The 16,485-nt window shown below is 43.8% G+C and overlaps 1 protein-coding gene across 1 annotated transcript; it reads left to right on the top strand.

Moving 5' to 3' along the window:
* Window positions 1-2,200: 2,200 nt before the first annotated feature.
* On the top strand, window positions 2,201-3,238 carry MAGEB1 (MAGE family member B1). The gene has a single exon (XM_036840407.1). The coding sequence runs from the start codon at window positions 2,201-2,203 to the stop codon at window positions 3,236-3,238; it is 1,038 nt and encodes a 345-aa protein (XP_036696302.1).
* Window positions 3,239-16,485: the final 13,247 nt, after the last annotated feature.

Below are 16,485 nucleotides of genomic sequence, written 5' to 3'. Positions count from 1 at the left end.
AGTGCCGCCTCTGCCTTCGCCCTGGGAAGCCAGGGTTAGAACTCTCAGGCTGAATTGCCCTCTCAGTTCCTCCAAGGGTGGTCTCAGGGACGTCAGGGTTTGGGTCTAATGAGAGAGGCCTCATTCAACATAGGGAAGAAGCCTGGTTCCTAACAAGAGTCAAGGTGGTAACACCGAGTGAAGATGAGGGAACCCCACCCAGAAAGAAGTGAACCACATAGAATACTCTCAGACCTGGGAGGGAGACTGAGGCATGGTGAGCTGAGGAACATCACTCACTTGTCCCCGGCCCGTGGCAGGGAGGTGAGGAACCTCGTGGATGGGAGTATGGGCTCAGGTCAGCAGCCGGAGGCTTTCCAGGTAATGCCAGGAACCAAGGAGAGGACCCTGAGAACTGAGGGGACCAGCTACACCACAGTAGTGAGGGCAACAGAATCTCTTCCTGACTGTCAGCACTGGAAGTCCACACACAGTTGTAGCTAGGGAGACAAGAAAATTTTCTTTCTAGTGGGTCTCGGGGAGTTGGGGGCCTTAGTATGAGGGGATAGACTTCAAGTCAAGACACACAGGATGTCCAAGTCCTGCTATGAGTCGGGGTGAGGACAGTGAGGGATGACGTAGATGAACACCCACCCGAAGCAGTGGGGGCCCACAAACTGCCACCCCCCTCAGCCCTGGGAAACCCCAGGTAGAGGTAGCCTGATGTGTCACCCCTCACTTCCAGCCCCGGGGACTCAGGCAGACGTGGGCCTTGATCTGAGGCCAGAAGACTCAGGTGGGCTGAGGGAGGAGCCTAGATCCCGTCTGAGTGAGGGCTAAAGAGGCCAACGATGCGGGAACAGTGGGGTCCCGCGGAGTCCAGCCCCTGCTAGCAAGCCAGGGAGGTCATGGACGGGGGTGACTGGAAGTGGCTCACCCTTTCTTTCATCTTGGGGATCTCAGGAGGGTGAGAATCTTAATGCGATGCAAGCGAACTCAGGTCAGCGGAGGGAGGATTTCCAGGATTTGCCAGGACTCACGGAGAAGATGCTGAGGGCCGTGGGGACCTGCACCCCATGCCAGCGGGGGCCCCGCAGAGTCCCTCTCCATTGTCGTTCCTAGGCGCCCCCGGGCACACATGTCAGGCAGAAGTGCCCATCAGTTCCCCACTCAGAACTCCCAGGGAAGTAAGCATCTTGGTCTGATGGGTCAGCAGAGGGAGGAACCTGAGACCCTCCCCTGAGCGAAAAATGGGGACCGTGAGCGAGGACCACACGTTATAGGGCCTCAGCCTGCCTGCTGCAGCTTTCAGCCTCTGGAGACTAGGGGCACTGTGGCCGGGTAAGGCCATCCTCACTTCCACCGTTCGGGCTCAGGGAGCTGTGGGCCTTACTGTGAGGAAACGTCCTCAAGTCAAGAGAGAAAGGAGCCCCCAGGTCCTCCCAGGAGACACAGTGGGGGCTGTGAGTGACGACTGAAGGTAGCACACCCCCCTTCCACCGAATCAAAGGAATAGGAAAGAGTCTTGCCCAGTCCTCTGCTCAGCCCTTGAAGGCCCAGAGCATGGTTGTCAGGCGGAGGCGCCTCATCTCTCTGTATCATTTCTCAGGGAGATGAGATCCTTCGTCTGAAGGTGCCACACCAGGGGCAGAAGGCGGGGGGGGAATCCCAGACCCTCGGTATCGACAAGATGAGGACGCTGAATGGTTGAGGACCAGCGAGTTCAGGACAGAGCAGGCCCCACAGAACTGTCAGCGCTGTCCACCCCGACAGTGTCCATGACTCAGTTCCTTCTCGTGGGTCCCAGGGAGCTTTGAGGTGGCACCTTTAGAGCAGCACAGGAAAGAGGTCCCGGCCCTACCAAGAGTCGATGTGACAATCCTGTTTGTGAACGAAAGGGACCCGTGGAACCCAGAGAGGGCCTACCCTCCCAGGATCTGTGGTCACCGCCGTCAGCCACAGGCAGGGCTGGCAGGCTGTAGCCTGAGGCTCACTCACTCTCACTTCTTACACTGGGGTCTCAGGGGACAGGCTGGCCAAGAACAAGAGCCTAGTGGCTCCTAGAGCAGTGCCCTCCAGGGAACGTGCAGAGCGGCCTTCTTCAGGCCAGGCTGGTGCCTCCCTGCTGAGGGTGCTCACGCCCTCTCACCTTCCCTCCTCCAGGTTCCAGCATCACCTGCTCTCCTGCCCACTCCCCCGCTCGCTGTCCCTGCCCATAGTCATGCCTCGGGGGCAGAAGAGTAAGCTCCGTGCCCGTGAGAAGCGCCGCCAGGCCCGGAGGGAGACCCAGAATCTCGGGGGTGCCCAGGCCCCTGCAGCAGAGATAGAAGAGTCGCCCCCCTCCCCCGCTTCTGTTTCTCAGGGTACTCCCCCGAGCTCCCCTGGTGCTGGCGCTCGCCAGGAGCCTCAGGGAGCCCCAGCCACTAGCTCTCGTGCTGCAGGGGTTTCATGCCCAGGATCTGATGTACGTGCCAAGGGCCAGGTTAAGGCCAGGAAAAATTCCTCCCAGGCCTCAGCCTCCGATGAGAGCTCTCGCAGAGATCCTCTAACGAAGAAGGTGGGAATGTTGGTAGACTTCCTGCTGGAGAGGTATCAAATGAAAGAGCCCATTATAAAGGCAGACATGCTGAAGCTTGTGAACAAAAGGTACAAGGGGAAGTTCCCTGAAATCCTCAGGAGAGCTGCTGAATGCCTGGAGCTGGCCTTTGGTCTTGACTTGAAGGAAGTCAAGCCGAGTGGTGATTCCTATACCCTTGTCAGCAAGCTAGATCTCACCGATCGGGGGAGTCGCAGCAGTGGCGGGCGGTTTCCGAAGAATGGGCTCCTGATGCCTCTCCTGGGTGCGATCTTCTTTAATGGCAACCGCGCCTCTGAGGAGGAGATCTGGGAATTCGTGAATGTTTTGGGTATTTATGATGGAAGGTGGCACGTAATCTTTGGGGACCCCAGGAAGCTTATCACAGAAGATTTGGTGCGGGAAAAGTACCTGGTGTATCGTCAGGTGCGCAACAGCGATCCCCCACGCTATGAGTTCCTGTGGGGCCGGAGAGCCCACGCTGAAACCAGCAAGATGAAAGTCCTGGAGTTTGTGGCCAAGGTCAATGGTACCGTCCCCAGTGCCTTTCCACTCCAGTATGAAGAGGCTTTGAGAGATGAGGAAGAGAGAGCCCGAGCCAGAGCTGCAGCCAGGGCTCCTACTCGTGTCAAGGCCAGTGCGCGTTCCAAGGTCATGTCTAGCAGTTCCTCCCACCCTCAGTGAGGTCTGAGGCAGCTTCTTCACTTTGTGTTTGACCAACGCTGCCAACCCTTTAAGTAGTGAGAGGCTAAGCTGGGGCTGGAAAGATCATAATATATCTCTTCTTTGTGTCCCTGTTTTACACTAGTATCTTTCAAATGTTGTTTCTTTCACTAGAATGTTTATTTAGATTCAGAATCCAAGTTTACAAATGACATGGATCACAGATTTGTTGTTGTTTATCGGGTTTAAGAGTAAGAGTTTTGGTACTGTGTAGTACGATTTGAAAAATCCTTGCATCTTTTTGGGGTTCTGGAATGAGATAATATGGCTTTGGAATAGGAATTTTGTTGGAAATGTGAAAGAATGCTGTGGTTTTAAAATGGATGAAAACAAAGTAAAGTTTAGTCAAATTTTGGTTTGTCTTATTCACCTTTGTCTTTCTCTTTGTAAAATTCAAAGGTATACACCTGGATGTCCTTAGCTTATTCAAGAATGCCGACAAAATTAAATAGTAATAAATTGCATTCCTCACTCAGTGCCTCATTTATTCCCATCTTTAATTGAGCATCTGCTCTTTGGAAGGTTCTGTGCTGGTAGTGATGGTGCTAAGATAAAAAAGACCCTGCGCCTGCCTGTAGATGTTTAGAGTAGAAGAGCGGCTATTATATAAGGAAGGTGGCGTGATGAAAAAACCCAGTGAGGGTGGTGGGGAGAGAGTCCAGATGAGAGCAGTGAAGTATAGCTTGTCTTAGCCAGAACACTTTGAGGCTTGGTACTTTGCAAATCCCTCCTTGGGAGGTAACTTTGGGTTGGCTGCATGGTGGGCTAGATGAGGCTGTGATAGTGGTGAGCAGGGGCCAGACCCTCAGATGGTGGGCCTCAGAGTTGAGAGGCGAAGCCTGAAATGAGAAACCGCCCTGAGCAGTTACTTTGGGATTGTGAGTAAACCAGGGAGAATCTCCGCCTGGAGAAAGAATAGAAGGGGTCCAGTGCTTTTGCCCCGGTGCAGGTGAACACAGTGCACCAACAAACCAGGTGTTTTATGCGTATGGTCGCCTTTGTGGTGGGATGCTGAGAAGCCCCTGTGCTGGCACTCTGTGCCCTGAGCTGGAAGAGCCCCAGCCCGCTCCATTACCTAGTTAGCGGGGTTTTTTAATTGGAGTATAATTGCTTTACAATGTTGTGTTAGTTTCTGCTATGCAACGAAGTGAATCAGCTGTACGTATACATATGTCCCCTCCCTGCTGGACTTCCCCCCACCCATCCAAGTGGTCACAGAGCACCAAGCTGAGCTCCCTGTGCTGTACAGCAGGTTCCCACTAGCTATCTATTTGACACATGGTAGTGTATATAGGTCAATCCTAATCTCCCAATTCATCCCACCCCGCTTCCCCCGTGTCCATGTGTCCGTCCTCTCTGTCTGCGTCTCTGTTCCTGCCCTGCAAATAGGTTCAACTGTACCATTTATCTAGATTCCACATACGTGCGTTAATATACGATATTTGTTTGTCTTGAGTGTAATCTGGCAGAACTCCTAAATGGGGAAAGATTTTGGTGGTGATGAAATACGTGAAAATCGGGGGGTTTTTGGGCGGCAGGGGAATTATTGGTCCTTGACACAAGTTCTGCAAGGTTTGATTTGCACGCTGGTGAAATCCCTGCCTCCACAAATGAAACAACATATTCTCTGATAGGGAACATTTACTCAGGGTTACTTGCTAAGGAGCACTTTGGTTAATTCAGCTTTCTTTGTCCTAGAGGACCGCGTAGTCTCTGACATCTCCTGGATAAAATGAAAAATTCCTAGAGATGAGGGTAGTTTCTTCTGGTATGAAAATAAGCATCATAATAAGTGCCATGCATGAAAGACCCAAACATTGCCAGCCACTGTGCCAGGTGCTTTACATATATCACACATGTTCCGACAGTTCCATAAGATGAGGCTTATCAAACCCACTTGGCAGACAAAGAACTTGCAGTATTCTCCAGACTGGTAAAGTGACAGAACCGGGAGTACAGCCTGGTCTGAATTCCTCCAGAGCCCATACTGTTCCACTCCTCCCAGCCTGAGGCAGCCCTTCTGTCTCTTAATTCATTTCTCTTCTCACTGCTCCATGATGTCTCTCAGGCAATAAGAAAGAGGAGCTTGTAGCCAAAATACTAAAAGCAGGACTAAAGAAGGAAGGTGAAAATGAGAATCAGACAGAATTTGGGGATTGTCTGTGGGCTTCGTTTACCTAGGATCCTCCTGCCCCTCGCCCCAGGGTTCCCTGAGAGCTGACTGCCCCGGTCCCGGCACGTGTGTCCGGTCCCTGCACTTTCCCGCGTTACGGCGCCCTTCCCCTGGGTCTTCCCCAGTCAGTGTGCCCTCGTGTCCAGACTGGAAGCTGACCTGCTGGCCAGCTCTTCTCTGCGTCTTCCTCTGGAGGCTGCACTCAGCTCCCAGAGGAGCAGACAGCCCACATCCCCTGCCCTCCCCTGACTCGGAGCATCCCGACTCCCTGCAGATCCCGTTCCTCACCGTGGACCCCTGTGACAGCAGCTGCCCTTTCCATGTAACTGTTCACTTCAGACAGTGACGTTTAGACACCTCCTCATCCCCACTGGGTGCCTCCACCACATTCTCAGTGTTTTCAAACCTGCTGGTGACTAGACTCTGATTGCGTATGGATGCTACAGGGCCTTGGCTTATAACCCCAAGTCTAGGGAGGCCTTTTTTGAAGCAACGTGACATTTGCAGTAGGATTTTAATGCAACGTCTTCTTTGAGTCTGGCCATTGAATCCATACACTGATGCGTGAACTTAATTAAGTGGTCAGAAACCAAAGCCTTCTTCCTAAGTGGTAAAGGAGGAGGGACCAAGGAAATCACTGTGTCAACAAACATGTACTGAGGCTGAATTCCTAAAAACCCATCTTGGAGTCCTTCTCGGAGGTGGAAGATGGTTCTTTGGCAGACGTGCTAGCTTTGAATAAAAAGGAAAAATAGTTCGCCATCCTCCCAGTAATTCTAGTCTGTATCTGTCCCAGGGAAGATGCTGTTTTTTCAATATGCTTAATGGCACCTGTTTGTGTGTTCAGGTGTGTTCAGTCAGGTGGTGGGTGGCTGTGATTTTGACCATGCAACCAAAAGTTAGGAGAAAATTCCCGGCCTACTGAGATTACACAGGTTACTGCAATTGGCAATGCAGAAAGGTACTGCTGAAAGCCCTCTCTGCTGAGATTTACAGGGTACTTTTGGAAATTAGATGTAATCCTGTATTTGAAAACATCTCTTACATAGTATGCACAAGAAAAATATTGGTGAATTTCAAGGTAAATTTGGCCTTCTCAGAAACTCCTCCAAGAAACTAAGAGGGTTGTTGTCATAACCAATTGCAATAGTTGCTCTTTATTGAGCACATACTATATACCAGTTTATGGGAGACTGCAAACCTCATCCACATGCTGTCTTGCTCTCCTTGGGTTCCCGGGGAGACTATATTCCCAGTCCACTTGTAATTAGGAAGGGTCACCTCCAGACCAAGGCACGAGGGAGTCAGTATGGCACCTCTGTGCTTTCTCTTCCATTCAGCAGCAAACAGAGAGAGCCCGTGTCGAGCCACGTGATGTAAACAGCCTGGATCTCGGAGTCATCTGTTAGCAGTGAGCCTCTGCCAACCTTCCTCAGGTTTTATGTGCACAAGAAACAAACTTTTGTTGTGTTAAGTCATTCAGATATCAGGTTTTCTCTGTTGCCTCAGTTAGCAGTTAACTTCATCCGAGTGATACACAACTGCTATTTCTACTGTTAGGCTCATTTAAATATTTTAATGCCAGAGCTGATCACAGCATAGATATTCTTCTTATAAAAACTTCTTACACACATAAATCACAATCTCCCCCCTTACAACATTGCTCCAAAATTCAGCCCCCTTTTCAAAAGTAACCACAATTAACTGTCTGGTGTGTGTCATTCTAAAGCTGATTTGAGGCTTCTTTGTACATAGATGCGCTACAAAAATACGTTGAGTTTTTAACACACAGGGGCAACAGTGTACACACATTACTGTTCTGTGACTTGCTCTTGTAACTTAATGGAAGTGAATGCAAGATCTTTCTGTGACAGCACTTACAAGACCCACCTCGCTTTTTAAAACTGTCATCACCATTAGAAAAAGTCCCGGCCAGCCCTCTGGTCCTAAGCTACAGCGTGAAGTAGAGCCCCCTCAGCCAACCTGTAGATCTGTGAGAACAAACAGTTGTTGTGTTAGGATGCTAAGTTTTGTGGCTCTTCATTAGGCAGTGGAAGTTGACTAGTAAGTACGTGAAGGGCTAGCAGTTCATATTTTAATTTTTTATGTTCTTTGTCTTCCACAGGGAGCACATACTATTCCTAAAAATATTTTTAAGGTTAAGAAAAATAAACTTCAAAAGGCATGGGAAATTCTAATTACAGACGTTAGGGAAGCTTTTAGAATGGGAAAAATAAGCAAATAATTGACAAAAGAAGGGTGAAATGACGCATGACTGTTTCTCCTACAAAATGAAAAGAAAAAGATTACCTATAGACTATTCTCTCTCAAGATGGTGGATTGATACAGAGAAATTTTATATCAGAGGATAAATTCCTGATAGTTCCTGAGTTTCAACATAGTTCTGGAGCATGTTTATCTCACACCATCTAGAAAGGCAATATGTAGTACGTAAGAGCATGAGATTCTGGAAGCAGACACCTGGTCTTCCAATCCCAGCGCTACCATTTACTAGTTGTGTAATCTTGGGTAAATTCCGTAACCTCTTTGTGCCTCTTTTCTTATCTGTAAAATTGTGATGATAATAATACCTAACTGTAAGATTATTTTGAGAATTAAGTGTAGGGCATTCAGCACAGCGCCCACGAATTCATAAGCATTATATATGTGTTAACTATTATTTATTATCAGAGCATTTTGCCGAGTTTTCATTGAAGAATTAATTGACATTTAATACAGGAAGAAAATGGGCCCTATAGATAACCTTAACACTTAAAAACTAAAATGTAGAAATAATAACCTTCTGAGAGGGAATCTGTCACACCTGTAGTCCCTAAAGCACTATAGGACGATTTCCCTTAATATTAATTAGGTCAATAAAAAGTATTAATGTTTAAATACAAGCCATGGTTATCAGAAAAATGTGTTAGCCTTAATACTTCATTCCCCATTTGTATAGGATAAATGAGGTAATTCAAAAGAGAGAGATTTTATTTTATTTATTTTTTTTTTTAAAAAAAAATAATTGACATATGTTACATGGAGCTTTTATTTATTTATTTACTTGTTTATGGCTGTGTTGGGTCTTAGTTTCTGTGCCAGGGCTTTCTCCAGTTGCGGCAAGCGAGGGCCACTCTTCATCGCGGTGCGCGGGCCTCTCACTATCACGGCCTCTCTTGTTGCGGAGCACGGTCTCCAGACGCGCAGGCTCAGCAATTGTGGCTCAGGGGCCCAGCCGCTCCGCGGCATGTGGGATCCTGCCAGACCAGGGCTCGAACCCGTGTCCCCTGCATTGGCAGGCAGATTCTCAACCACTGCGCCACCAGGGAAGCCCCGAGATTTTATTTTTTATCATTAGTATATAGCTAAGCCGTGAAGAACTGAGGATGTGGTCAGCTTTGACCACATCTCGGACTAAGTGAGATTTAAGGATTGTTTGGTATCCAAGGATACCTCTTAATGTAATTTCTATAAATCTGAGGAGAAAAGAGATTGTGATGATCTCATTTGAGAGTAATATGTGGAAGAAGGACTGGAATACATTGGAAATGCTGCAGAATCAAAGCATTGGTTTCATGTATATTTTATAGTTTTTAAGTGATTTTTTAGCTTAATTTTTTCTAGCTGGAACATTTTATGTCATAATTACTAGTCTCATAAGAAATTTCATTTTTATTTATACAGATATTTGGAATCTATGATTAGATGTGTGCGTTTAGGCCAGTTGGACCTCCTTTATTTTACATCAATGTACTTTTGGAATTTGGTATTCTCCTTTTTCAAGTATAATGCATATGTATCTGGCACAGCTTCCTGCTTGACTCTGTTGTTGTGCCTTATGTAAAATGACATTTAGTTTGCTTCTCATTGATTAGAATCAATAACATAAGTCATAATTGTGTCCTGGAATAATACGTATTTCTAGTCTGGCTGCACTGTAGGTGGTGGGATGTGGCCTGGGAAGCTAATCATCCTTTATCGTTTCTTTCCACTTGGCGAAGGGCACCCAGAACGCTAAACAATCAACTTCATAACTAAATATATAGGATAAAGTTGCTTAAAAATTGGGGTCTCTTGTACTAAGGGGAAATGTTAAGACCACTCTTTTTGCAAAACGTAAATGGAGAACTAAGGCAAAGATAACTCAATCAGAATTTGTATCATCACCTCAAGATTTCAAGCCAAACTACAAGACTAGTACACTGTAATGTGTATACGTGTTGTGATGTCAATTTCCAATTCAAGTTGACTCTCCATTTTATTGATCTGATGAGCACATTTGTTAGCTAAAGCCAAAAGACAATGCAGGTTCCCTGTCAGACTGTTATGATTGAGAAACCCCCTAAATTGTTTGGACTTATTGGCTTAATTATTCCACATTTGGGAATCCATGGAAGGGCCTCTTTTCTGGAACACTGATGCATGTGAAACTGTTGTGACTGTTCTCTCCTTTGCAAAATATTCTACTGCCTTGGCTTCTGTATTAGTCAAGATAAGCTAGGTTATGTTAGAGTGGCAAATTAATCCTGAAATCTCAGTGTTTTACCACAGCAAAGGTTTATTTCTCAACAACACTACATGTTCAATGGGTATGGGGGAGGGAGGGGCATTTGGGGGTTTTCTCTGGGGCTCACCTATTCATCAAGGCAGGGGAGAGTGGACAGAGAGTCTCTAAAGGGCTCTTCTCTGATTCAGCCAAACCCATCACTTCTTCTCCCATTTCATTGGCTGAAACCAGTCATAAATCCTCGGTTAGCCTCAAGCGGTCTGAAAAACGGAGCTTTCCATGTGCCTAAGAAGAAGGAATATAGAATTGGATTTGGTGAGCATAGCACTGTCTGCTACAGTTTTTAAGACACTGCCCTGTCCTGGTTCTTCTACCTCTCAATCTGTTTTTTCTCTGTCTCCTCAGTGGACTTCTTTTCCATCACCCCTTGGGGAACTGGTGCTCCCCAAGTTACCATATCCGGTCCACTATTTTTTTTTTCTCCCCACAACTATCCCCAGGTAACCTCATCCACTCCTCCAGTTCTAACTGCAAACTGTCTGCTGCTAACTTCTAGATCTATTATCCCAAGCCCTGACCTACCCACAAAGCTTTAAACATAAACCCAACTGTGACTGATTCAAGGATATCTCAAACTCAGTGTGAAAAAATATAAACACGTGATTTTTCTCCAAACCTCATTCCTCCTCTTCCTGTATTCTTTGTCCCAGTTAGTGGCAGCATCACGTTTCCAAGTCTAGATTCCTCCCTATCATTCCCACCTCTTAATTTTGTATGCCATCTTAGCTAGGCTCTGCTGCACAGTTGTTTAGTCAGTTACCAGTCTAGATGTCCACTGTGAAGGTATTTTTTAGATGCGATTACTAGTTAACTCTGTAGGCTTTGAGTAAAGCAGATTACCACCCATAGTGTGACTGGGCCTCATGCAATCAGTTGAGGGCCCCAAGAACAAGGACTGAGGTTTCCTGAAGGAATTCAGCCTCAAGACTGCAAGACAGGGACTTCCCTGGTGATCCAGTGGCTAAGACTCCGTGCTCCCAATGCAGGGGGCCCCGCTTCGATCCCTGGTCAGGGCACTAGATCCCACATGCATGCTGCAACTAAGAGTTCCCATGCCTCAACTAAAGATCCCGCATGCCACAGCGAAGACCCGGTGCAGCCAAAAAATAAAAAATAAAAAAAATAAAATAAAAAAAAAACAAAACAGACTGCAACACAGAAACCCTGCCGGAGTTTCCAGTATGCCTGCCCTGCTATACAGACCTTGGACTCAAGACTGTAACATCTGAGTTTCTAACCTACTGGCTTGCGCTATGAATTTCAGACTTGCCATATATATATGATCTCTTATTTGTCTGTTTCTTTGAAGAATCCTAACTAATATACCACTATACACAAATGGAAGAGTCCCACCAAATATACTTCCTAAATACTTCTTCATCCTCTCTGTCCCTATTTACCAATGCTTTTATTCAGAGCTCTGCCGTTTCCATCCTAGTTAATTGAACTTACAACTCTGATATTGACCGGCATCAATATCTTGAAATTATTCATTTCTTTTTCTGATAGTCATAGTTCTTTGTCCCCTTACTTATTGTTAAACTTCTTTTCTCACAATTCTAGCAATTCCTTCCTGTGTGCTACTTCTAAGTGATCAGCAAATCTGATTTTTTAGATATCCAGATTTTTTTAGAAGCATATCAAATTAAAATCAAGAGTTTACTTGTGAATGACCTGAATGGTTGTCCTGTGAGTTGAGTGCATTTGTTTTTATACAGGGACACTGGCTGTTCAAAGACCTTGCCTAATTACCTGCTCTAGTGTAATATTCCAGCTAGAACCTTGATACAAATATAATGCTATTATATTTACTCTTGACCACGCCACCAAATTTTTTAAGTTTATTTTTAACCGGGTGGCCAAGTTACATTAAAATCAGTGGTCTACACTGATCTATCAATTCCTTCACTTTTACTTCTCAACAGATCTGTCCATCTTTCTTACTTCTCCACTGAAACTCCTTTCACTACCACCACTAGGGATCTCCTGGGTGATAAATTCATTGGGTACTTTAAAATATAATGTTTTTTTTTAGCTTTATTAAGGTATAATTGACACATAAAAATTGTATATATTTAAGGTGTACGATGTTTTGTTATATGTAAAACATCGAAACACTGTGAAATAATCATTGCAATCAATCTAATTAACACACTCACAGCCTCACATAGCTACCATTTTCTATTTTTAATAAAAGAGATATATGTCCACTATAGTTCATTTGAAATTTTTAAAAAGTTTAATACAGAAATTGAACTATCACCTATAATTCCATCACCTAAAGATAACAATTAACTACTAACAGTTCAGTTGAATCATTGTTAATAATTTGATGCATTTTCTTTCAGAAATACATACACTTGTGACAATAATATATATTATAGAATTGCAATAAAGTACCTGCCATAAAACAGATAGGTATCTTTGTTTTTAAAATAATACTTTGCAAATATATTACCATGTATTATTCTTCTAATATAAGTGATTGCTCTGTACATTGATTTATGCGTTTAAAAAAATAATTTATTTATTTATTTGGCTGTGCCGGGTCTTGGTTGTGGCATGCGGGATCTTCATTGCGGCATGCAGGATCTTTAGTTGCAGCATATGGGTTCTTAGTTGCGGCATGTGGGATCTAGTTCCCTGAGCAGAGATCGAACCCGGGCCCCCTGCATTGGGAGTGCAGAATCTTAGCCAAGGGACCACCAGAGAAGTCCCTGATTTGTGCATTTTATATATAACTTTATGAGTGCAACCATTTCTCTAACTTAAAATTTTTATACAAATTAGAGTCTGTTTTATTGATATGTCTATTGTGACACCAATATAATACTGTTTTAATATTAAACACTTAAAATACATTTCAAAATGCAGCAGCTATTTGCTATATTTATTCTTTCAGTTGGCTTTTAAAATTTCTTTGCCAAATTCGAAGTGAAAATTCAGTTGGATTTAGAGTAGGTTTACGTTAATCCTACATGTTTCTAAAATGACTTCTTTATGCTATTTAGTCTTTTTAACTCCAAGCACATTTTGATCTTTATCCTACTTTAGAGCATTTGACGTGGTTGGCTACCCTTCTGTGCTTGAAATACTCTTCCAGGTTGCTTTTGGAATTCTACTCACCATCAGTTTTACTCTCATCTTTCTGATCTTTCTTCTTATTCTTCTTGTGGTCTTCCATTTTGGCGTCTCATCCGTAAGTATTAATGTCTTTGTCTCTCCTCTGTTTTCATCGTATAAACACTCCTGGAAGACCTCATTCTTTCCCATGGCTTCACCCACTGTCTGGATGCTGATATCTCTCAATTCAAAATTTCCAGACTTTCTAGACCTCACGTCCTATGAGACAAGTCCTGTAATACAGGGATCTTGGTTGCTTAAATGCCTCGCATAATTACCTCCTCGACTGTGATGTTCTGGCAGAATCCTATAAGACACATCAACTTAGATGTCTGTCAGGTATTTAAAATGAAATCTGTCACAAATCTAGACTCATAATTTTATCTTCACCAACCTGCTCCTCCTCTTTCCTTTCCCCTAGGAGAATCCCACCACGATACTATCAGTTCCCATTCCAGAAAGCTGGGAATCACCATTAATCCCCTACATCTCCCTCAGACATTTTAGTCTTTTACTGAGATCTTGCATATCTATATATGTCTTAGTAATCTATCACCAAAATAATGCTGTGTAATAAACCACCCCAAAATGTATTGGCATCCAACAATAAACATATTCTCAAAATCACAGGTCTGTGAGGTTTTTGGACAACTCTGCTTCAGGCTGCGGTCTGTAGATTTGGTTTAGGTCTACCCCACATGTGTTCATTCTGAGGCCCAGGATGAAGGAACAGCAGCTTCCCAGGGGGTAGTTTTTCTCATGGCAGATCACTGGAGCCCAAGAGGACCAAGCCAAATACAGCAAGTACATGCCAAGGCTCTGCTCACATAATATCCACTAACATTATATTGGCCAAAGCAAGTCACATGTCAAGCTTAATGTCAGTGGCATTAAAGTACATGCTGCCCAATATGAAGCCATAGGATAGGTGTATATATGTAATTATTTCGGGGAAGTAAAGAACTGAGACCAATTATTCAACCTATCACAGCCTGATAATATTACTCAAATTTAACCCATCCTGCACATTCCACTGCTACTGCCTTAATTTGTGTCTCTTAATTTCTCCCGCACGTTAGTGAATAACCTCAACTATTGTCTGTGATTCCGTCCTTGCCCCCATTGAATGCATCTTTCACACACACATTAGAGTCATCTTTATACAACACAAGTTAGATTGTGACTCTTATGCTTAACATCACTAACTATGAATCAGGACAATGTATATGTTCCTTTGCATGTCATATAAGACCACTCTTGTCCTGGCCCTAGCCTCCTTTCCACAACTATGAACCCACCAGCACCATCTAGTCGTAATGAAATACTTGCCATTCACTAAACAAATTCGAGAAAGAATTCTGCACTTGGAAGATCCTACTGCCAGTGCCTCAAAATGTCTGACATACAGCTGATGCTAAAAATAAATGTTTGGTAAAATAATAATTGTAAAAGACCTTAGTCCTGGCAACATCATTTTCTCACTCACTAGACTTTGCTAGCCTAATTAATTAATTAATTTAAGTAACAAATTGTTTGACCAGCTTTGCCGCTGAGCTCTTTCTGAAACCCTGACAAAATATCATTTTTTCTTATGTGGCCTTTCCTCTCTGTATGTCATAGCTCTTCTCATGTAGTTTTTATCTTATTTCTAATATCTTGCGTCATTTATACTCAGGTTATTATCCTGAAAATTTCATCTCAGGTGACCTGTTAAATTAGAACAAACTCAAAGGGAATGAAAATGGATGTTTCTATCATCACATAATAATGAATATACATACCTTTTGGAAGAAAAAAGGTTTAAAAACCCCAAAACAACTTTGGGAGCCAACTATACATTAGGAAATTTATGGCGATGGAAGTAAAACAGTACAATGTATATCTGTGGTTTAGCGTGGTAGAGTGGAAAGAACATCAGTTTTGGAGACCGTCTGGAATCTGCATACCAGCTTTGACACTTTCATTCATTTAATAAATAGTTTGGAGTACCTACTACATGCCAGTCGATATACTAGTGGATACCAAGGTGAACAAACATACATACTCTTATAGTCCAATGGGAAAGTTGAGTATGCTAGAAATTATTATTTGCCAATATTCGTTTTCTCTACTTTGTGCAAATAGGAAAATTTCACTTCCCTTCTCCCTTTAAAGTTGGATTTTGCCCTGTGACTTGCTTTGTTCAGATGAAATATGGATATATGTCACTTACATGAAGAGGCAATTAGTTGTCAGTACTCAACTCTCAAGCCATAACTTCCCCCAGTGTAGCAATCATGGAAATATTAATACATATTGAGAAAGCAACACCATAAGTTATTGGAACTACTGTCAGCATGAATCCATCAGTAACGCCCATGAACAGGACCTTCCTGCTGCTCTGCTTTGAATACACAGTGTGAGAAAAAAATTCTGTTTAAAGCCTCTAATATTTGGGGAATGTTTGTTACAACACTGTAACTTATACTAACCTGACAGATACAATAAATATAGAACAATAAGTAGATGCATATAATAAAGGGGGGACTCAGGGTACCATTGAAGTTAATGACAGAAGAATGATCATTGTCTAGTGGTTAAAGATGACTTTCCTGAAGAAATGATGTTAGACTCTGGGATGGATGAAATAATAGTTAACCAAGCAGAGAATGTTAAATGGAGAAATAGTGCCTGTCTTCTAGGGCTAAGGATTAAAATGATCTAACATATTAACTATGCTGAGCAATTGGCCTATAGCAAAAGCTTAATAAATACTAGTTTCTTTTTCTCATAGTCTCCTAATTGGTTTCTGCCAAAATATTTCTTTGCCATTCACTAGATGCGTCCTAGACTTCTGTCCATCCTTCTTAGTCTCTTCCAGCAGCCACCTTAGCCTTGGATTAGAAGATAATGCCGTATTCTTTCACTGACTACAGGAAAATAATTCACTTCTACCATAGCTGAAAACTGACCTTAACTAATTTTAAACTGATCATTTTTAAGACCTTCTAGACAGACTGTCAAAGGACAGTCTCGTCGAATCACGACAGGCACTTGAAACCCAATATGTCAGAACAACTTCTGGGCTCTCCCCCAAACCCGAGTCTCTTTCAAGGCTCATTTCAGTAAATGGCCCTAGTATCTACCCTGTTGCTAATATCAGAAACCTAAGCATCATTCCTCTTCTTCATTACCCTCCCAAACTATAACCAAGAATCAAGATCTGTTGATTCTACTGTTAAATATTAGTTTAAAAATCTTCCTCGTCTTAATTTTCACTAAACTGTCCTCACCATCATCTCTCTTTGATTGCTTCCTTTGCCTTCTAACTACTGATTTCCCTGCATTTGCTTTTATGCACCCTTT

Source organism: Balaenoptera musculus, chromosome X, assembly GCF_009873245.2.
Source record: "Balaenoptera musculus isolate JJ_BM4_2016_0621 chromosome X, mBalMus1.pri.v3, whole genome shotgun sequence".
Taxonomy (NCBI): Eukaryota; Metazoa; Chordata; class Mammalia; order Artiodactyla; family Balaenopteridae; genus Balaenoptera; species Balaenoptera musculus.
This window is presented reverse-complemented; position numbering and strand designations above follow the sequence as displayed.